General features: G+C 41.8%; 1 protein-coding gene across 16 annotated transcripts in view; it reads right to left on the reverse strand.

Moving 5' to 3' along the window:
• Positions 1–205: 205 nt before the first annotated feature.
• tenm3 (teneurin transmembrane protein 3) overlaps positions 206–24,204 on the reverse strand; it is a 758,992-nt gene continuing 734,993 nt past the window's right edge. For all 16 annotated transcript variants that reach the window (XM_053232303.1, XM_053232299.1, XM_053232292.1 and 13 more), the window contains 7 exons: positions 17,752–18,626; positions 11,620–11,795; positions 10,674–10,909; positions 9,625–9,921; positions 5,106–6,717; positions 4,778–4,908; positions 206–4,116 (listed from right to left, as the gene is read on the reverse strand). In XM_053232303.1, the coding sequence (XP_053088278.1) occupies positions 3,358–4,116; positions 4,778–4,908; positions 5,106–6,717; positions 9,625–9,921; positions 10,674–10,909; positions 11,620–11,795; positions 17,752–18,626 (4,086 nt within the window). In that variant the 3' untranslated portion in view covers positions 206–3,357. The remainder of the gene's footprint in view (positions 4,117–4,777; positions 4,909–5,105; positions 6,718–9,624; positions 9,922–10,673; positions 10,910–11,619; positions 11,796–17,751; positions 18,627–24,204) is intronic.

Consider the following 24,204-nt stretch of genomic DNA (forward strand, 5'->3'; position numbering starts at 1 on the left):
GTACAGTGTGACAAATAATAATCTTAAAAGGCCGCTGAAATCGCACCTGCGAAGTAAGATGTAATTTGTGTGTGTTGCGTCGCCGTTAAAGAGATGTGTGTTCTGTCTGAGCAGGTAAACATACCAATCGCTTTGAATTACAGTATACGAAACTGTAATGTCTACTTGTGGTATGTGGTTATATAAATGAATAGAGCAGAAACACTTTGAGTATTACGTTTTTATTTAAATGATTGGCGTCTGTGGAGCATTAACATGTTGCAAAGTAAAAATGTAATGGGTCCAGCATTGACCTACTTGAGATTAGTTTACAATTGCACTTAAAGGCCTGGATACACTTTACCACTGTCGTACGTCATACACATTGCTTCTTTCAGTAGTTAATAAATCAGATAACCAGTCCAAGATTTCTGCTGCCTTTCACACTTAAAAGTGGCAGTAAAACGTGTCATCAGACTGAAATTTAGATCGGACTCACAAGTGATTGCCTGAACAGTGAATGAAACTCAAGTGCTTTTAAACTTTTCTTGTCCCAATAATGTGTATCCAGGCTCTTAACTGCACTCCAACATTTTTTTTACCTTATCAAACAAACAAGAAAACCCCAAGATCTGTTGTGAAAAAAAAAACAAACAGAAAAATGAGCGAAGCGCGTTCGTAGTCATTTCACAACGAGACTGTAAGACAGCTCTTACTCACGTCGGCTTTTACCTCTGCTGCGTTTTTTATAGTACAAAAAGGAACATCTCTGTAAAAAAAAAAAAGAACAAAAAAGAAATCTCTTCCATAAAACAGAAAGAAATGCATATAAACAAGGCTGAATGCACACTTTTTTTTTTTTAACATCCTCTTTAAACTTTTGACACACCTGCATGAGGCCATACAGACCTGCGGCACAGAGTGGAGCGAGATGGAGAAAGAAAACATTCAGTACATTTCACACACATCTGATGCAGTCTTAATTTGAAAAATGACTGTTACATAATGAGCTCGAGTAGAAGCAGATACAGTACATAATCCATCAAAGCAGTGCGTTCAAACACCGACTTCTGAAAATGACCTTTACAGTGGTTGAAGTGGTTTCAGATAGGCAGTTTTACATCATACGCATGCAACAAATGGCAAAGCTAAAACCTCGTTCACTTTTCCTTTACTCTACCTTTCCTTCCTCGCTAACCGCCCATGGCCTTCGTAAGTGCATCTCACATTAAGTGCCAATGAAATGGCGTGCAGTGTTATACGTGCTCAGAATGTAGCTGCTTTTATAGTTTGTTAACTACTCGAGGGTCATGAAGCCGCTGTGTCGCCTCGTGGGAACGTTATGGCGAGAACTGGATTGTCAAATCAGGACAGGAGTTTAGTGTTTCTCAGATCAGAGCAGCCAAACGCACAGCGCTTGGACAAAAACCACAACGGTCAGAAAGGATTAGCAGTTCCGAAACCACGGAGAACACCACTTTACCTTTTTAGATGCCTGTTCATTCACATATTAATAAAAAAATAGGCTTCGCCGTACAAAAAGAAAAACCCAGAAAGCGCACTACGTTCTCATGTTTATTTGTTTTTTTGTTTTTTACATAAAAGGCCGCAGAAGTCGACTTCGTAGCGATAATACAATTTAGATAACTCGATCAGAACTAAAAACTTTTCAGCCATGAGGCGAAGTATATGAATGAAGGCAAGCGGAAAAAACACTCGACAGATCTTTTGTTTTTCACCCGCAAACCTTCTGCTATTAGTATGTAAAAGAGATTTTAATGTGAGATGCTCCATTTTTTCTGCTTTCCTCACATGTTCACTGCACTGATTCATGATTCGATTCAGCTGTTGGTGCCGTTATGCAGCTGAAAGTGGCGACTATTTTTTAATCTAAATTAGACCTGCGTTTAAACATAATTAGTACATTGCCGATTAGAATTTCGCTATTAACAAGAAAACACCCGACATTTTAATCTGTAACTGTTTTAACAGAATCATGTCTGCTTTATTTCTAACTAATATCTAAAGCCTGTTCTGTACTGCAGAGCCATCACCTCAATCGTAATGTCGATTACAGTGAAAAGGCAGCCAAGCAATGAAACCAGCCAAGAGCTTAAAAAAACAAACAAAAAGAAGTGTGCAAAACAAACAGTAAGAGATGAAAATGCCGAGATTAATGAGACAGTACAGCTGATTTTATTTCGATTAGCATTACCATAAATTCTGATAAGATCAAATATTAAACTTCATGAAGTGTAAACAGTAATGCATGACAAGACGGAAAAAAAGAAAGTCAATATTTTTAAGGTTTTATTTTTGTTTTGTTTTTTTGTATGTATAAACACTGTACATAAATTACTTTCTCTGAGACTAATATTGATGTACGGATAAGTGGAATTTTTTTTTTTAAGTTTAAAAAAAAATCCATAAAGATACTCTCACATCTCTTGTCAAAAGACAGGCCAGTTATGATATATAATTTTTAGTTTTGTTTTGCTCTCTACTCTACATCCGCCAGCTGGTTCAGCAATGACATTGAACACGCAGACTCGACTGAATACTTGAATCGTAACAGTGTCCTTAAAAGAAAGCGAAGCAGGAAAGAATCATGTGCCGTTTCAGTTCTCACGGCTGTACGTCTCAGTACCCAAAACATCCACAAAACGTTTTTTTTTTTTCTACTGATAGCAAGAAGAACTTTCAGAGTGAGAGATGCGACCCAGAGGCTCTGTACACGTTAGTCCGTTAGCCAAGTGCAGTGGTTTTGTAAACACATTCCTTCTTTTCTTCCCTTTTTTTTTTAAATCCATTAAGCGTACCATCTTTAAGAATTTTATACAAAAAAAGCACAAAAAAGATTCAGATTGAAGAGTTTTTAAAAATTTTATCAAGAGTCCTTCGGAGAGAATTTGCTTGTCTGTCCAATGCTGCAGCGTGAAGAAACGTGGTTTATGGAGCTTGTCTCAGGGTTTTTGTACACGGTAACATAGAGAGGCAGCTTCTGTCTACCCTGTGTTGGGGGGCTAGTAGTGAGTATATTCAGTATAGAGAGGGGTATTGGGGCAAGAGAGTGTGAGGCAACTGAGGCGGTACTGAGCGCTTGAGTCATTTCTTCACTGTATTTCTCTCTTGAGTCTGAGAAAACTGTCAGCTAAGTAACAGTCTGTTACCTCTACCTAGCTAAAGCAGTTTTTTTTTTAAAAATGTTCTTATTGAGTGCTTTCAGAAAGAGTTCATTTCGATGCTGCAGAGGGAGAGACGTGTTGGTTACAGAGCTCATCTCAGGTCTTTTCTACATGGTAAACGAGAGAGGCAGCTAGGCACAGTGCAGTCTGTTGTTACTTCTTCCCAGCTAAAGCATCGCTGTGCAGTCGGTTGTTACCTCTTCCCAATCTCGCTCTGCCTCAAGAACTGGATGTTGTTGGCGCTGTCGGCTAGTTCGGGGTACTGCTCCACAGAGAGCACGTAGTAGCCGTCATAGCCCAGAACCTTTCCTGAGCTCAGTAGTTGCCGTTTCTCACCTTCGGTCCAGAGCCTGGCACCTTCCTCGCCATCTCGGACCCGTTGCTGTTCTCTTTGCCATGCGCTTGCTAGCGCTCTTTGTCGGGCCTGCTCGAGCACTCGTGCCTTTTCCTCATCAAGCGTCATGCCATAGCGTACATGCAGTGCCAGCGAGCCGTACTGGAGCTCGACGTCTGCGAAGCGTCGTGTACGCCCGTTCACCACTGTGGTAGACTGAGACACGGTCACATTCACGCCATTCTCCAAGCTGCGGCGCCCGCTAGTCAGCCGTAAAGCCCCCAGGTCACTTTCGGGAAGGCTTGTCTTGATGAAGTAATGCGTATCGCGACCCTCAATCGTGAAGTGCAGGTCTTCCAGGTAGAAGGCGTTGTTCAGCACTGCTGCCACCTTGATGCAGTCTTCGTTGGCGATGTTCAGCGCGTTTGTGGCCACTTGGCCTTTGCTGGTGATCGCAAGCATCACACCTTTACCAATCAATGACTTGACAGTGGCGAACCACAGCCAGGGTTTATCCCGTGCAGAGCGGCGCCGGCTAAACTGGATTTCTGGCATCCTCTCGAAAGATAAGAACGCCTTGGCCTGACGTGTCACTTCCTCCTGAACGCCTGAGATTGCCTGCATGGGACAGGAAGAGAAAACACTTACAGGGGAAGAGAGAAAAAGTGACAAGATTTTTATATAATGGCTGCCTAAAGTGAATTGTCTAAAAGTACAAATGAAGACTCAGGCAAAATCATTTTGATCACAGGTTTCACAAGAGAACAAGATCACAGGGATTTGTCTGATCATAAGAATTTTCTATCAAAGCAAACCAAAACAAAAGGTATTAAAAACAAAGAGATTTAACAACATACAATTTGGACCACTTATCATGGCCCATGGTGTTTCATTTGCCTGGATGATGGTACGATAATTAACTCCACATACTGCACATTAAATTGTTGTTTACCCATAGTGATTTAGCTTCCTCTTGCCTGTCTAGGTCTCTGAATCTTGGAAAAACTGACAAGTCCACGTAACACTTTCTAACTATGGAGGCTAGAGAAAACTGGAGTGCAAAAGTGTATAAAACGTGTCAAACTGAGATCCTGGAAGGCCAGAGCACTGTCTAGTTTACATATCTAATTAAAATCTTGAAAGACTTGCTAATTAACTGATGGGTTAAATCAAGTGTAGTAAACTCCACAGCACTGCACAGAATGGGATTTTCACTCATTTGACTCCCAAGAACAAACAAAAACTGTGATGTTGAGAGATTATGGCAGGCTATAAATACCGGAAGGTCATCCCAGAGCTGACTCTTTCTCATCTCCAGTGAGGGTTGCGTGAGGTCAAATTTAGGAATCGGGAATCCAGGGATGGCATTGTGAAGGTGGAAGCCAAATGTTACCAGCCAGATGTTGACATCTAGAGACAGACATGTGACATTTAAGTTAAGCACTGTTGCTTTTTTTTAATCCATTTGAGCATTTAGCCTAAATATTCACTTAACACGTCTTGTCACCTTAAATATTTTATTATACATTTAGCGTGCCTGGTAGATAGACAGCATAGCTATAACAACAGATGGAGGTCAGGAAAAAAAAAATCATACTTGTCCTTACCTGTAACATACTCTTTGACATCGTGCACCTTGCTAATAGGGTTATTGTTGCGAAACATGTACAGGTTAAAGGGGGCAGGATCTTTTCCCACTCTGGTCCAGGTGCTAATATCTGGGGTGGTCCAGCGGCCGGCGGGAATGTCGTAGTCTCTTTCTCCAAAATGAAGGAGCCTTGTAAGTGGGTCGTACAATCCTCCATGGAACCCAATTACCAGCTGGAAGTCAGGGTTGGAGTCAAAGTAGATCTCTCCATAAGCAGTGTACTGAACCTGCTTAAGTAGTAGCCCGTTACTGCTGAAGACAGCTAGTGGCGTGCCGGTGTTGTCACAAGCGATGTAGAACTCCTCTCCACTGCTAATCTCCATAGCAAAAAGGTGGCCTTGCAGGTCGTAGTAGAGCGAGGTGATCTCAGAGCTGGAATGGTTGTAGACATGAGTGATGCGTGTAGGGTAGTTCAGATCGGCATAGAAGAACTGAAGGTGTTGACCAAGGCTGTTACGGGACGCCAGTCGCCTCCCCAATCCATCATAACGGTACTGGATAGTCCAACCATTGGCCTTGCTGTGGACTCGTACCAGCAGGCCTTTGGAGTTGTACTCGAAGATCTCAGTGCCTCTCTGGCGCAGGAATCCGTCTTCATCCATCCGGTACTGTATGTCACCAAGGCGCGTGATGCGATCCCGAAGGTCATAACGGAGTGGCGTGAGCCGAGCACTGTTACCCGGGTTTAGCAAGTGAAGGTTGCCATTGAGATCATAGCTGTAGCGCCACATCATCTTCTCATTCAAGTAGACGGTCTGCAGTTGGCCATCCACATCGTACTCGTAGCTGTATTTGGTGGTGTTAGCAAAAGGTCCAATCTTGATCTCGCGCTTGGTGACACGGCCCATGTTGTCATACTGTATGGTGATCCAGTACATCAGGGACCGAAAGATCTCGTACTGAATCTCCTTGATGCGACCGTGGACATCAAAGTGCTTAGTGTATGTCATGACTGCCGTAGAGATGATCTGATTAATGTCGTAATAGATCACACCAAACTTGCCAAACTGTTCCACTTTGCCTGAGATGTCATCAAACTGGTAGAGGTCGATGGGTAGTGGTGTCTCGTTGATGACCCCTTGCATGCTGGTGACCCGGAAGCTGTTGTCGTAAGAGTAGTCAAAGCGGGCATTGACCATGCCGTCCTCACTAAATCGGAAGATCTGTCTGTCCACTAGTGGGCCAATCTGACGATATCGGATGGAGCAGATAAAACCTTCACTCTGCAAGTTCACCGTCTTCAAAACGCCAGCTGTCTCATCATACGTGAAACTCACACGTGTGCTATCATACAGGATCTCTGAGATCTTGTTCTGCCTTCTGTACTTATAGAGGATGCGGCGGCCGGTGCCCAAGTGTGCCACACGAAGGAGCTGGCCGTCCTCGCTGTAATCCACAGTGACTGAGGCGTTGCTCTCAGGCGGATGATAGATGTTGCGGTAGTAGCCGATAGATCGGATTGTCTCCATGGTGTGACGCGCCACACTGGGCATGGTGATGGCAGAGAGCCTGTCTTGTAGGTCGAAGTCGAAGATGTACTGTCGCTGGCTATGGAGCAGGAGAACCATGGACTGGAAATGAAGGAAATAAGCAATTAATTACTCTAACAAATGTTTAAAATGCAAAGAGTGTGCAAAGACAGGTATTAACATGCAGTTCCAGTGCCGATTTCCTCATTTAATTGAGGTCTCTTTGAGTGCTCATTTTCTAAACACAGCACATTTTAATATGCTCGGATGCATAATTCTGAAGTGTTCTGAAATTACTGGCCTTTGCCTCTGCACTTATCTCATAAGGTAAGCTTCGGTGAAAGTCATAATCACTTAGTGAAGCAGCAGGTAATAACCCTCTCAACATATTGTAGCGGATAAACCCGGCGCTCTTGTGGTTGAGAAGTCGTCGTTTTGTTTTTTCTGCACTACCGCAAACAGAATCTTTAATAAGCGTCTGATGTATGCTAAAACCACCTACTCAGCAACTCGGCTGTGATCTGTGATCGAAAGAGGTCTCATGTTTATTCTGAGCCTGTTTGTGGGGGTTTTGATGGACAGCATAAATAGCAATGATAAATAAGCGAGTCTAGCTGTATGGCCTGCTACACAAAGCCAACAACAAAACTCCCGACATCATTTATCTTGCCTTTTTTTTTTTTCCAAATCTCCTCAATTCATGCTCTGCTGTGAGAGTGAAAAACAGCGCAGCAGAAACCTGCCAGGACTATGCTTATGATAATCATATCAAGTCATATTTGGATGATGTTATTTAGCATCCTCAGACATTGCAGGTGTTTCTGGATTTGTATTTCCTTCATACGAAAATTAGAATTTTGTAATTTTATTTTAAAATCACATAATGTATAGTGACCAGGATGAACAGTCTGCTAGAAACCTGAGGGAGCCTGAAAGATTTAAAGAAAAGATGAAAGAAACACCACTAACCTCTTCAGATTTATAAACCCCCATCACTTTAATTTCACCTTTTTTACTTTCTTTTACCTTTTTCGTACCTGAACATCATCACTCTAATATAAATCCTGGCTGGTGTGTGTAACGAGCACAACCTAACGAGCTATTGATTAACCTCTGGATTTATCGATCAGCCTAACTAAATTTATAGCCTACTCCTTCCAGCTTCACAGCCATTAACTTAATGATGAGGTAGAACCTGTTCGCACTCCAAAGCCAGATTTGTAGCTTTGTAGTTTGTACGAATGTAGTTGTGTAGGGACGAGCATTAAAAAAGGAGAGCAGCTAATAGGAAACAATAATTATAATAATATAGTTAATTTAAAAATAATTTAAAAAATGGAATAAAATAAATTGTATTGAATAGTTAAAATATACGTAGAACACAAGAAAACTAGGGAGAGGAAGAGCACTAGGAATAGGAATCTCAATAATGAAATTTAAAATAATTTTCATTCTAAACTTAAAAAAAAAATTTAAATTAAGAAAAAATTCGATTAAAAATTCGTGTTATATGTAAATTTGAGTGGCCGAGAGATTCTGGGGGCATTTAGTTCATTAGTTTTTTAAATTGTCAGATTTCTGTGGACCCTCGGGATGAACATTTATAATAAACAGAAATACTAATAAAATTACAAAAGTACATTCCTACCCACACACACACACACACACACACACACACACATGATAAATCCTGTTTGGTCAAATAAAATAAGAAGTAAAGTTTGAACTTGTGAACTTTCTCACCAAGTTTTCACAAACTAAACCCCCCTCCTTTCTTTCTTCTCTGTTCTTTCTTTCTTTGGCCTTTAAACCCTGACTTTTCCCTTGAGCCTCATTTTTTTTTTACCCATAAGTCTTTCTTTACAGTACTCCTAAAGCCGTCCCCTGCACAAACAGCCTTTTATTTCTTCTTCTTCTCTCTCCATGGCAAACACAGGATCCACAAATTCTCAGTAATTCAAAGGAAAATTCACAAACCCGCAGTACGTCCAGGTCTTTGTCCTATAAAACACATTTTTTTCCTTTCGCTGTTATTTTGGGATGCTGGCACAGGACTATTAGTGTGTCCTTTGAATCCTTAGAGGGAAATTAAGAAGTCAGCACCTCTGATAAATCTCCAGCTGAGCGCTGTGGTCACACCGAGCTCCAGTCAAAGCTCAGATGGAGTCTGCTGACTGCAAACGAGTGTGTTCCTGAACTCACACGACCCAGCGTCAACTTCAAATATAAACTTTATCAGCGCTAGAAGGTCACTGAACACACTTTCTCCTACATGTTGCAGTTCGTTCCCAGCTAGTGCTTTGTGCTGCTTCAACTTTAATTTCACACTGAAACATCTTTACCGCAGCGTACGAGTTTAACATTTAGTCTGACACCTAAGCGCTGAACTGTCCTACATGATCATTTAATCATACTGTTATTTATTAATAATGATCTTTTTTAATTAAACTTTTATCCTGACTAGTTTTTACATCCTGTTAATTTTTTTTACATTGTTTATGCATATTTCTTGTTTACTATTCTGTTTTAAATGTTTATCTGTCTATAAAACAGGTATTATTATTATGAATTGTATTAATAATATTAATAATAATTACCTTTGTTTTAATAACAATAATATTAATAATATTACCAAGATAACAATATTAATTGCTATTTATTTATTTATTTTTATAGCTGCACTTATTTATTGCTATTTATTTATTTTTATAGCTGCACTAATCAGAATCTGCTCCACACAGTAATTATTTCCCTTTTTGTTTAACATATTTTAATTTTTGTCCTATAAATAAACTCATAATTAATAATTCATCAAATTAATAATAGTAAATCTCTCCCAGGATATTTTCCTAATAAGCACCTTGTTCTTAATTGGATAGCCTTTCATTATTTCATTGTAATTATGTACTTTTTTTAAGTCAACTTTTTTTATATCTTCACCATTTCAGTTTCATATCTGAGCTGATCGTCATCTAATCGAAGCATATTTGTAAAATTTAAACTCCTCACCTTGTCCAGGTAAGTGTAGCTCCACGACTTGCCATCAGCGAAGGTCCTGGAGATGATGCGTCCCTGGCTGTCGTACTCCACCCGCTCCACAGTCGCCCCTCGCTGGATGCTCGTCACCTGGCCGCTGCTCGAGTACGTCAGGTTCACGGACATGAGTTTACTGCTGGGAACCCACAGCGTGGGGTGACCCGCCGCATCGTACACGATCTTCAGCAGGAATTTACGGTGGTCGTCATAAATCTTCTCCGTCCTCAGAGTCCGGTCGTAATCCACCGACAGCAGGTTCCTACCGTTCACCTTTTACACGGAATAAAACAACACCGGCTGCTGCTTAAAAAGAGATTAAAAGCTGCAGGTGCGTAGTTTCTATTAGTATCATGTATATTGGCGTATTGAGTATTTTTTACTGAATTACACTGTTGCATTGCTAGAAAATCGAAAGAGATGCTTGCAGCAACTGGATAAAACATTGCACTGGGAAAAGAAAGAAAAGAAAAGAAATAACTTCACAATCTACTTTACAGAGAACTTTCTAGACCTTCCAGTTTAATGAAAGAAGTCAGAAAGGTGGAAATGCCTGAAGGGCTCCTTTCAAAAGACTGAATTTCCACTTTCTAGTACACAGTACACCAAAAAAAACAAAAACAAAAAACCACACACACAAACTAACCTTCACACCAGTTAATAAACTTCAAAAGGCTTTTGAATTTCTTCAGGTAGCTAAATAATTCTCTTTTCACTTCTCCTAAACGAGCCAACAGTCTAAGCACACTTATAGTAATTGTTTTTGTTTCAGCTGATATCAAAACACTAACACTATCTATCTCATTACTCAAGAATCCATTATCTAAAACTGAGACAGGTATTTTCAGCTGTGTGAAACATCCTTGAATTAAATCAAGTAGTTGTGACTAGAGAGGCATTGAATCCATTTTTTCAGCATTGAGTATGAGTGTATGAGTTTTGGCTCTGTTGTGTGTTAGCATCCTGACTGCTTTCAGCTACACTGTTTTAAAGGAGTGCAGAGAAGTTTGAGAAGTTGTGCTCACCCTCAGCTTGCGTCCGAACACTATGACCTTGCCTCTGGTCTGCTCTTTCCTGAATCTCCACTCCACCAGGTTCTGGCCATTTTCTCCAGGCAGGCTCATGTTCCTCCGGGCCACCGTAGGGTTCGCTGCGCCCGCCAGGATGTGAGGCTCGGTCTGATAGTGCGAGTCCATGCCGTTGGCGTAAATGACCCTCAGAGAGCTGTCATAACCCACCTGATAACTGTTCCTCAACTGATCTGTTAGATTAGATTAGAATAAACAGTATGTGTGTCAAAATCCCTCTTACATAACTGTAGCCATGAAGAACAAACGCACTCCATCATTTATTCCAAACCATCCCTTTCTCGTACCACAGCGCTGCAGAATTCTGGACTCTGACTGCTCAGACTGTCTTTACTTTCCTATAACTGCACGGCTAGACAGTAGTTCTGGCTGCAAGGCAAATCACGAGTTTATATTCATGCGCTCGTTCTAACACCTTATCGTTTCTATAGTAACAGCTCAATCATAGGAGACGTCTATTTAACATTTATGGAAGGAGTCTCCAGTGTCAGCACTTTGTATCACTCAGAGGTGAAGCTGTAACTTTAAGGTTTCTTTTGTGGTTTCTGAGTAACACGAAAAGCTGCGTTTTTGTCTAATTAACTTCAAGAGAGAGAAAACAGAGAGGCTGGTGAGGGAACGACTGTTATAGCTGCTATAACGTAAGTAAAAACAGGAAGTAACTTGCTGAACAGACGTTCCACAACATTAAATGTTAGTGTAAACTTATGAAAAGTAGGACATGACGCTCTTTAATAAATAAAAACTGTAATCGTTGGCATATTGCTGTGGTATAAGAGGAATAAAACACTTCATGTTTATGATATTTGGGTTTTTGTGAACATTTGTGGCTTTTCCCATCAGGTGTGCTACTAAAGCACATGGAGGAGAAATGTTTTATTACCTTGTACCAGTGTGTAGAATGAGTCGATGGAGGAGAGGTTAGTGGTGATGCTGACATCATCGTCTCTTCCGGAAGTCTCAATGTCCACTGTGAGCGCTCGGTCCATCTCCTCGATCAGACTAGTGATAACTCCTGTAGGGAAGGTGACGTTTGTCAGCCTTCCTTCACTGTCATAGCTGAAAAAACACACAAAAAACAAACAGGAGAATGTTAGAAAACCACCAACAATCACTGATCACTACCGTTCCTCATGGCCAATCACTGATCAACATTGTTCCTGATGGCCAATCACTGATCACTACCGTTCCTGATGGCCAATCACTGATCAACATTGTTCCTGATGACCAATCACTGATCACCATTGTTCCTGATGGCTAATCACTGATCAGCATTGTTCCTGGCGACCAATCACTGATCATCATTGTTCCTGATGGCCAATCACTGATCACTACTGTTCCTGGCGACCAATCACTGATCATCATTGTTCCTGATGGCCAATCACTGATCGCTACCGTTCCTGATGGCCAATCACTGATCACCATTGTTCCTGATGACCAATCACTGATCATCATTGTTCCTGGCAACCAATCACTGATCATCATTGTTCCTCATGGCCAATCACTGATCACTACTGTTCCTGATGACCAATCACTGATCACTACTGTTCCTGATGACCAATCACTGATCACTACCGTTCCTGATGGCCAATCACTGATCAACATTGTTCCTGATGGCCAATCACTGATCATCATTGTTCCTCATGGCCAATCACTGATCAGCATTGTTCCTGATGGCCAATCACTGATCATCATTGTTCCTCATGGCCAATCACTGATCAACATTGTTCCTGATGGCCAATCACTGATCACTACTTTTCCTGATGACCAATCACTGATCACCATCGTTCCTGGCAACCAATCACTGATCAACATCGTTCCTGGCAACCAATCACTGATCAGCATTGTTCCTCATGACCAATCACTGATCATCATTGTTCCTGATGATCAATCACTGATCACCATCGTTCCTGGCAACCAATCACTGATCATCATTGTTCCTCATGACCAATCACTGATCACTACTGTTCCTGATGACCAATCACTGATCACCATTGTACCAAATCTATTATTTTAATTTCTGAGTGTCTTCAGAAAATCTTTCTTCTTCACGTACCATCTTTTGATATGCAAATGAACACGACGCCTCAATTAATATGCAAATTAGTCTGTGATGTTATATGGTGACGTCTATCAACTTTCTGAGCACGCATTATCTACTTTCCCCTGAAAAGAATTTGTATCACTGGTGTGTACAGGGAGTTCATTCACCCTCTGCCTGTCAGGTGTCAGATTTCCGTATAAAAGATATTTTCTTCTCTGAACGTTTAAAAAAAAATGTTAAGCTTAACTAAACACCTTTGACTGACTTATTTACTCAAATCCGCTTCGTCCATTTGGTTCCTGTTAGACTGCACTGTATTGTACAGTGGTGTGTGTGTGTGTGTGTGTGTATGATTAATGCGTAAATGTGTTTTTTTGTACTTTATATGTTCTTGCACGTGTGTTGCGTGTGCTTTGGCTGATGTGCTGAGTGAAATTCCTGCATGTCCTGTACAGTGAATAATAAATCCTGCTGTTGAAAGATGAAGCACCATTAAAAATGAGATTAGTTTTATAACCTAGAGCTAGCCAGAAAGCGCCGTCTGTCAGTGACAGGTCTAATCTAATTCTACACACACACACACACACACATGTGCGCGCACACACGCACACGCACACACACATGCTGCATGTTCACAGACGAACACACGTATATTCTTGGCAATGTGGCACATTCACCACCACGTCTTTTTTCTTCCTTTCTTTTTTTCTTTTCTCATGGTGTGCGTGCTGAGATCAAATGACAGCTTTTTGAGAAGCGCGGGTTTTTTTTCTGTCAAGTGGCTACATTATGACGCTGAATGTGCTGAAATGTACACCGAGCCATTTTAACAGCACACCCCATGACAGTAGCATTGCTTAATACACATCAGATGGGATCACAGACTTTCCCAGCTTTGCGGGGATGAAAAATATCACGCTGAAGCGTCCATTAAAGACCATCGAGACCAACCAGACACAAACCTCTTAAGCTCCGAGGCAGAGACTGATCAGTGCTGATACGGGACTCCAGCACAGATGTTTTTATGTTCAGGGGAAGTCTCGCTTTCCAGAAAATCACCCCTCCATCTAATATATAAGTGCTCCCTCGCTTTCTCTCTCTCTCTCCCCCTCTCTCTCTCCCCCTCTCTCTCTCTCTACGTATGTAAACAGCACATGCAGGATATAAATCCACGTCGTCGTAATGCAGATGGAGAGAGCAGAGACCAGACTCCAGATCCAAAACATCCCCACATCTTTCTTCATGACTCTTGTTATTTATTTCCAGAGGCTGCATGCACATTACAAGCTTCATCGCACATCCTGATTTTTTTCAGATCGAATGTGTCCGTCTTGATTGTATATACACCACAAAATATTTTCAAAGTGTACCATAAATGTAATTTATACATTCATAGTTTCAAATGTGGATTATGTTTGCAGGCATTCATTATTTTTCATTGCTAATGGTTTACTAATCAACTCATCACGTCACCACTTTACAATTCCTTTGAGTCTGTTCATGTAGCTAAAATATAAGTGACTTGGAGTAAATATAGTACACTGAGAAAAAAACAAAACAAATGGACATTAACTGCTTCCTTTCCTATTCAAACATCTCAATCATGGATGTGCTATTTCCTGTTTATGTTGGATGGTGTTTCTGATTAGCTGATGATGATGAAATACGTCATTCTGTGCAAAAAGGTGTGATTTATAATCACTACGCACTATGGACTCTGTGTGTGTGTGTATGAGTTTACAGCCAGATTTGCAGAGTATTTCTACAGGACAGTATTTAGTTGGAGCTGGAGCCGTGATGGTTTAGAGGCACGCTTTGTCATTTCTTGGGCAGTTGTGTCAAACACAGAGCTGATGAGGTGAGATGACGATGAACGTGGGATGAGGAATGAACGTGGGATGAGGAAGACACGTGAGATGACGACGAACATGGGATGACGGTGAACGTGGGATAACAACGAAAGCGGAATGACGACGAACGTGAGATGACGAAGAACGTGGGATGACGACGAATGTGGGATGACGAAGAACGTGAGATGACGAAGAACGTGGGATAACAACGAAAGCGGAATGATGACGAACGTGAGATGACGAAGAACGTGGGATGGCAACGAACGTGGGATGATGACGAATGCGAGATGACAGTGAACACAAGATGATGATGAACGCTGGAGGACGATGAGTGCAGAATGACGGTGAACGCGGGATGACGATGAACGTTGGATGACGACGAACGTGAGATGACGGTGAACGCGAGATGACGGTGAACGTTGGATGACGGTGAACGCGAGATGACGGTGAACGCGGGATGACGGTGAACGTGGGATGACGGTGAACGTGGGATGACGATGAACGTGGGATGACGATGAACGTGGGATGACGATGAACGTGAGATAACGGTGAACGTGGGATGACGATGAACGTGAGATAACGATGAACGTTGGATGACGATGAACGTGGGATAACGGTGAACGTGAGATGACGATGAACGTAAGATGACGATGAACGTGAGATAACGGTGAACGTTGGATGACGGTGAACGTTGGATGACGGTGAATGTGAGATGACGGTGAACGTTGGATGACGGTGAATGTGAGATGACGGTGAACGTTGGATGACGGTGAACGCGAGATGACGGTGAACGTGAGATGACGGTGAACGTGGGATGACGATGAACGTGGGATGACGATGAACGTGAGATAACGGTGAACGTGGGATGACGATGAACGTGAGATAACGATGAACGTTGGATGACGATGAACGTGGGATAACGGTGAACGTGAGATGACGATGAACGTAAGATGACGATGAACGTGAGATAACGGTGAACGTGAGATAACGATGAACGTTGGATGACGATGAACGTAAGATGACGATGAACGTGAGATAACGGTGAACGTGAGATGGCGATGAACGTGTGATGACGATGAACGCGTGATGACGTTGAACACGAGATGATGAACGTGAAATGAGGATGAAAGTGAGATGTGCATTAAACTGCATTGGGAAAAAGCCGCATTCCGATCGGAGCATTCTCCTTCATGTCACAACTGTTGGATCTGTACTCGATCAAGGACTTGATTGGATTTCTTCATCACAGTCTGACAAAATCTAATCTATGCCACTTCAACCTGGTAAAGTGAACACAGCCAAAGCCAGCTCTAATTTCTACACACATTTCCATTAGGCGAGATTCAGCTGCAGCACAAACGATCACAGTGGTGTTTTCTCTGACAAATCAAATCCACCACGTTCACTCGGGTGTAAGATACAATCAGAACCCAAGATGCACGAGAAATGCAGCACTCCTCCTTCCAGAGAAGTCTTTTTTTATGATAAAAATGTTCTAAACTCTAGCGTTTATTAACATTTAACATTAAATCTTTTATTTTTTAAGAGTTCCTCAGTGCTCAAATCTCTTTTAATGTTCTATGTGTAAAGTTTAACTTCTAAAATTGTTTTTTTTTAAGATCTTTTTTTAATGTTTGAGACTCTAGTAATTATTAATATTTAACATTAACATTCTAACTTTTAAGAGTTGGGTCTGGAATGCTTTAATTTCTTTTAATGTTTAATTTTTTACGTTTTTAATGTTGTAAACTGTAGTTTTTATTAATATTTACCGTAAAGTTTTCTACTTTTTAGGACTTTGACTTTGGTTTAATTTCTTTTTTGTAATGTTTTGATTTTTTTTTGTGATTTTTTAAAAAGTTTTGCCTGAAATGTTCTACCTGAAGAAATGCTCTAATGTTAGAAAAATGAGTGCATTATTTTCATATAACAGCACGGAGTGGAGCGTTTTATTCCCCTTATACCACAGCGACTTCCCAACAGTCATAATGTTTAATTTATTAAAGAACGACACGTCGCATTTTAACAGTTTGTAGTTATGTTTAATGTTGTGGAACGTCCAAGAGACGAGTTAAACAGTCACTCCCTCTCTCTCTCTCTCACTCTCTCTCGCTCTCTCTCTCTCTCTCTCTCTCTCTCTCTCATACACACACACACACACACAATGCAGCCGAGAAAACATTTTAAAGAGAAAACGGAGGAAATGGAAATCTGAGAGTGCTTACAACTAAATCATCTTCCACAAATGTTATTATTAAATATTTTACTTTGTTAAACAACACATTTTTAAAATCTGTTTATTATTAGTATTAGATTGTGTGGAGCGTCCGCTGTACAAGTCCCTGTGTTTGAGCTGTTGCTATAGAAACAATAACGTATTAGAACGAACACGCTGATATTGTTGCTCTAGCCGGATGTTACAGCTGGAATTACTCGTGCTGTTACACGAAAATAACTATCTTATAAAAATCTTTTAAATATAAATAAATCTTATCTTCTGAAAATAATTATCTTAGAAATAATTATCTTATATATTTTATTTTATAAAATATTTATCGCACGGCTTCTGACCTGTTAGATTCGAGCTGCGCTGCGGTGTGAATTCTTCTAATGTGCTGTTTTCATTTTTAAAGCTTGTACCATAAGTGTTTATTTGATTTTATTTATTGTATTTTTTGTAATGTTGTAGATTAAGATTTTTATTTTTATCATCACATCACAGTTTATACAGGATAAAAAGTATAGTTTTCATTAATGTTTTAGTTTTTGTTCATATTTAACCTTAGATATTCTAATTTAAAAGTTCGACTTGGAATGCTGTAATTTCTTGTAGTGTGTAATGTTTTCATTTTTTTCCAGTTTTTCCCTTTTTATTTAAATATTTTCGTTATGTTTTAGATTATTTTCGTTATGGTCTTTTTTGTTTTTTTTTTGCTTTATCTGGATGTTTTTTAAAGTTGTTCAAGGGTTTTTTTTTCACCTGAATTTTCTGACAGTTCGGAGTGTTTTAGTTTATGAAACTTTTATTACACCAGGCTCTGTTAGAGGTGTTTTCTGAATGCTCCAGCTGGAGTGTGTGAAGCCGTGTGTTAGCTGTGTGTGGAACAGCAGCCTGACTCACTCGTAGAAGGTGGTCCAGCCGATCTGGGTGCTCTTGGTGGCGAGCAGGCCGCTGTTGCCGTGGTAGGTGAAGAGCGTGAGCTCCTGTCCCTGCGCCGTCAGCGTCTTCAGGCCTCCGTTGGTGCTGATGGTGATCCAGATCACCTGGTTGTCGGGGGCGACGAGGCGCACAGGCATGCGGTTGGGGTCTCGGCGGACACGCAGCGTGTTGCCATTGCCGTCGGCGACAGCGGTGACATCACCCTCGTTGCTGTAGCTGAAGTTGTACACGTAGTCCCCGGTGACGAGGCTCATGGTGTGTTGGTGCGTGCCGTTCACATCGAAAATGTAGAGCTCCTGCGCGGCTGGAGAGGCCACTTCATAAAATCCAGATGAGGCCAGGGGAGGACGGTTCCGTGAAATGGCTCGGATACGAATGTTGCCCAAATCAGCAACGTAAAGAGTTCCATCAGGAGAAACAACCAGCGAAGAGGGGGCGTTTAACCTAGCGTCTTTAGCGTAGCCGTCTCCCGTGAGGTAGCAGTCACAGTTGGCGTCGTTTTTGCAGTCGCACTCGGATGGCGCCCCCGCCAGGTGTGTGATCTCGCCGTCTGTGCTCACCTGCCGTACACGGTTGATCTTCTTCTCGTCGCTCTCGGCGATGTACAGCACACCGCTGAAGGACACGGCGATGGCTGTGGCGCCCTCCAGCGTGGTCTGGATGGCACGTTTTCCCAGAGCGTACTCGATGCCTGGAACCTGACAGTGCATGGGGCGTCCCGCTACGATACGCACCTGCCGGTTCTCCGTGATCTGAAGAACAACGTTGTTGTCCAGCACATAAATCGAATTATCCATGGGGTTGATGGCCAAGTCTGTTGGCCACTCCAAACGCACCTGCGGGGAAATGAGATGCAGCACAGATGTCAGAGATACGCAATACGAATACAAAACACACACACAAACACACACACACTTTTAATACTTGCACATACTTTGTAACTTTTGTTTTGGTGTATCACTAGTCGAGTTTTTAAGAAAGCCTGAACATGAACAGCTGAAAAGATCATTTCTGAGATAAAATGTTCTAACTTCAGCCCAGCTAACAGGTTAATTCAGCTACATAAGACCGATGTTTTTAACCCCATACATTCATAAAAAAAGTTAACAAAATGGCCGACAGTTAGCTAGTCACTAGTCAGTTAGCTAGTCACACGGCTAGTCACATAGCTGCATTAATGACGTTACTACGAGCTACTCTGACTCAGAACACATTTTTCTTTTTGTTTTTCCTTCCACAGGTTTCCAGCTCAGATGTTGAGTTCTCACGCAGGTGAAGCTGATGGCGTGAAAGATATAAAGGATGAGAACAGATTATATTAAATGATGTCACACTGAATGTGTGTTTAAGTCTCTCCATTTGCTCAACATTTGGAAGGAAAAAGGCCTATAGTGAGTTCACGTTTTAATTCCTCTCCTCCCTGCATGTCTGTCGCTTTCTCCGAGGCTGGAACGTCACTGTGACACTGATGAAGAAGAATCCTTTACTTTGGAGCTCTAATACAATGCGGGACTGTGCTTTATTTCATTCTGCTGTCACTGGGTCATTTATTCTGTGCCAGAGGGGATAAACAACAACAACACGAAGCTGAAGCAAAATCTTGAGCGTTGGGTATCGATGCAGATCCGTTTTAACAAGGATTTTATGGCACTTTCGCTACTAATAGTCTGTTTGCTGAGACTGAATCCGAGTGAAATTTCTTTTGACTCATTTGCTGCTTGGTTTCATAAAGCACGTAATTAAACGAATAAAAAAAAACAAGAAAAAGGGGCGTGTAGGGCTGAACACGTCCTCGTAAAACTCTTTCAACCAATGAAGTGCGTGTAGAAACCACAAAAATCATCCGAGCACAAAGAACACAGAGTCGGTGCTAAATAAATGATTAGATAATTATATAAATAACTAGGTTAAAGCATTTTGTGTCACATCCAGCAGTTATTGTTCTCTTTTCGTTCATCCAAATCCCCAGAACGCACAGCATTTCTGCAGAGCGCTGTAGAGCTCTGTGCTTCAGCTCACATCCACAAAAAAACCACACTGCATGTTTGATTCACTTCCTGCAGTGGAGTCGAATCAGTTTCTCACTCGAGTTCATGTGGAAGCGGACCGAGAGCTGAGCGTCCTGAAGTAAGGCGAGCGAGAGTAAGTCCAGCTCTGTTTGTAGTCTGAACTGAATCAGACGCCATTACAGCAGTAACACCAGCGAGCTCGTCATCTTCTTCACTGTAAATCAGATTGGCTTTACTAACGTTATCATTTACCCTGATTGGCCAGTTTAATGGCTCCGCCCACCACACAGGTACAGTAAATGACTGTAGATTGTCGTTGGAACATGATTGTTATAAGAAAGGAAATCTAGCGTAGACGCTGTGAGTCAGTGTTTAAGATGGAGGAACAGCTGTGCGGTTAAATCACAATTAGCCCAAACTACGCATGTGATGAGAATCAAGCTGAAAGTCCTTTCACTTACAATTAACACCAGAGGGTTTTATAATGACACTCATCTCTCTCTCTCTCTCTCTCTCTCTCTCTCTCTCTCTCTCTCTCTCTGTATCTCTTGTCTTAACTACTCAGTCTCTGATCTTCTGTCTCTATTTTGTTCTATTTATTCTTACTGACTTGTATTATTTTCCTCTTTCTCTCTCTCTCTCTCTCTCTCTCTCTCGCACTCCACTTTGCCCTCTCTCCATCTCTAGCTCTTTATCGTCATTCTTTTGCTCTCTTACTGCTTGTTCTCTCTCCTTCTCTTAATCATCTCTTTTTATCTCTCTAACTTTATGCTATATACTCACACGATGTTGTTTTTCTCTCATTCTATGTCTATCTTTAGTCTCTCTCTCTCTCTCTCTCTCTCTCTCTCTCTCTCTCTCTCTCTGTCTCTCTCTGCACATGTGCAAGTGCAGAGGAAATGCGTGGAAATATTTCTGACTTTCTACTTTCTATCCTTTTCTTTCTTTTTCATTAAATAAATGGTGAAGTTGTAGGTACAGGTGCACTGTAAACAGCTGAGAGCAGGTGAGAGTGAGCGGGATGCCATGGCCTCTGAGGCCGGTGGGGAGACGCCGTCTCTCTGACACGGTGTCAGGTGTGTGCCGGAGAGTGGAGCACAGGTGGAGCACAGGTGGAGCACAGGTGGAGCACAGGTGGAGGAGGTGCTGTTAGCAGGTGTGAGAACATCTACTCTGCCTCCTGAATGAACAAAGCTGTGCTGGTGGCTGCGGTGGCTGCGAGCAGTTTTGCACTCAGGTCTCCATCAGTGGACAGTGGATAAGTTCAACTAACCAGACTTCCAGTGAAAACTATAATGAATTTCCTGGTTACACAACTGCACTATTTGTCCATGTAGCACACAGTTATAGAAGGGATTTATTTATAATCGCACTATCGGGTGTCACCCAGATGAGGATGGTGTCGCTTTTGAGTCTGGTTCCTCTCAAGGTTTCTTCCTCACATCATCTCAGGGAGTTTTTCCTCACCACCGTCGCCTCTGGCTCGCTCATTAGGGATAAATTTATACATTTACAATTTATATCCTGAATGTATTTATTTCTGTAAAGCTGCTTTGTAACAATGTCCATTATTAAAAGCCCTATACAAATAAAACTGAATTAAATTTCCTGAAAAAGGAAAGATTTGTCAGTGCGCTAATTGAAAGTGGAATATGGCTAAGAAGAGTCAGGATACAGTTTTCCTCTCTATCTGCTCCTGCGACGTGAGTCGTCATTTCAAACCTGCTCAAACCGGTTCATTAAAAATGAAGTGATCGTGAAGGAGCTGGCCCGCTTCAGAAAGTTCGCCGGCTTCATGAGAATGATCTCGCTTGGCTACAAAAACCCGGCGGTGAAACATGTCCTGTCGTTCCGTAGACAGGTTTTTATGTTCCTAAGCAATCGAGATGAGACACTGGACATGAGTTTCAAGTGCAAAGGCGGTGAGAGCCGCTACACTGTGTTTGCAGCAACTGAAAGCCTGAGGCGCTTCGAGCGCGAGGACGTCAGGCACAGAAAGTTGGGCTGTCTGCACTGAGCTGTGCACAAAGTTCACTTCCTCCAACTGACTAAAGGTAAAAGGAACTCTCACTCGCAAGTTATTTCATGGATAAAGTTTGTCAGATCAGCACAACATGTTACAAAGAGCGAAAATCTGACAGTGTTCTCACCGAGGAGAAGATTCAGAAAATGGACAGCAGCTGCACCAAAGACTCCAACTTAAATCTGTTAGAGACACTCGTATGGACATTCTCACAGACTGCCCTGGGAAGTGGAAGTGACCTGAAGGGGTTTTGTGATTTTGGGGGTGGGGTTTTTAGGTGTGGCTGGGAGTTTTGGGGAAGTTTTTTTTGGGGTGTGGGTGGGAGTTTTTGGGTGGGGTTTTGGGGTGGGGGTTTAGAGGTGGGGTTTTGGGGTGGGGGTGGGGGTGGGGGTCAGTGAGTGTGGGGTCAAAGGGGTTTTGTTTTTAAATATGTAAATCTGCTGAACTGATGCATTAAAGGCATGTTAAAGTCTCTCTCTTTCTGATTCTGTTTCTCTCTCTCTGTGGCTCTCTCTTCTCTCTGTTCTTCTCTCATTCCCATATTCCCCTTCTGCCTGCTTTTTCTCTCTGTCTCTCACTCTTCCCCCTCCCTCTACCTGTCTTTCTTTGTCTCTCTCCTTCCATTACACTATCTCTCTCTACTTCCATCCCTCCCTCTGCCTGTCTTTCTTCATCTCTCCTTCCATTATACTATCTCTCTCTCTCTTTCTCTCTCTCTCCCCCTCCCTCCTTCTGTCTGTCTTTCTTTGTCACTCTCCTTCCATTACATTCTCCCTCTCTTGTTTGCTCTGTGTCTCTCTCCTTCTGTTGCTCTCTCTCTCTCTCTCTCTTGTCCTTTCCCTCTTTTCTCTCCATCTCTTCCACCTAACTCTGTTCTTCTCTAATTCACATATTCCATTTATGTCTGATTTCTTTCTTTGCTTTCTTCTAATTTCCTCTCTCTCTCTCTCTCTCTCTCCCTCTCTCTCTCTCTCTCTCTCTCTCTCTCTCTCCTCCAGGAACATTAAACACTAATGCTGTAGAAATAAAAGCTTTCTCGTCTTCTGCATCTGCATTATACATGATCCACTTCAGCTTCACTGCTAACACTGTTTGACCATTAACACGGGGTCAGGGTCCTCAGGCTGATGGACGCTGGGGACAGAAACACACTCCGGGGGACGGATGAGGAGGGAGAGAGAGAGAGAGAGAGCAGGGAAGTAAAACAGGAGTGACAGCACGCCTGCATGTATTTCATTTCTTTTACACCACAGCAATTTGCCAACGATTACAATTTTTTAAAGAAGGACATGTGATACTTTTTATCCGTTTATAGTTACGTCATGCTGTGCTATGTTCTGCTTGAATATTGGTTGCTATCCATGTCCACTTTTTAACTTTAAGCACCTTCCCCTGATCCGCACTGTAACAAAGCTTTTATTCTGAACGCGGTAGACTTTAATGCTGCTTGAGGATCGTTAATCCGCAGATTAAACACGGCACAAGTTCACTTATCTCTTCTTTATACGCTTCTCAGCTCTCATAATCTGCTACTTATGAGGGTTTACAATGTGAAGTTCCACTCGGTGCTCTCGCTGCAGGACTGAGCCACATACGTGCTTAAAGACGCGTGAAACGTCTTCGGGGCCGCGATTTGATTTATTTCCTTTAGAAACAGGAAGTTAATGTGGCAGCATGTTGGAGTGCTTGACTGATTAACACCACACCCTCGCTCAATCTAAAGAAACCTGACAGTAGCTTAGTGAGCTAGCTAAATATGGAGAAAAGTTTATAGCGAGAATCTTTTTTCAGCTGTGGAGGATTTCTCACCACCGCCTTCACCCACGCCTGCCCAATTTAACCAGGACGATATCCTGGATGACGAGATGTTTGTGTGTTTTTGGAGTTCTGGCGTACGTGTTTGAGATGAGCTCCAGTGTCAGTGGCGCTGATGGTGACGGAGAGCCGCAGGATCGTCACCAGGACTTTTCACACACGTGGTAGCTCATAGCGCTTTACATTCACGTCATAAACATTAACTTCAGTTAAAAGATGAAGTGAAAATATAAGTACAAAAGTGTAGAGTAGTATATAGTATAAGTATATATAAAAACACTATAAAGGAAAAAATATTTCAAATAATTTTATAATAATGAGATAAAAATGAAGTGAAATTATAAATAGTATTTTCAATTAAATACAGTTAAATAAAAAAAGGAAGATAATGATGGTGCAGGTACACAAAAGCAGAAATGCCTTAATGCAGGTCTGATAGAGTTAAAATATAAGTAGGACACGGGAAAGTTTCTCCAAAGTGTTGCAATCCGTTTCAATACTTTTTTTTTTAAACGATTCAGAAAATGTTAATACCTCTCTGTTTTTGGGAAACGCAGCCCGGCGTGT

The sequence above is a fragment of the Pangasianodon hypophthalmus genome, chromosome 3 (genome assembly GCF_027358585.1).
Source record: "Pangasianodon hypophthalmus isolate fPanHyp1 chromosome 3, fPanHyp1.pri, whole genome shotgun sequence".
NCBI lineage: Eukaryota > Metazoa > Chordata > Actinopteri > Siluriformes > Pangasiidae > Pangasianodon > Pangasianodon hypophthalmus.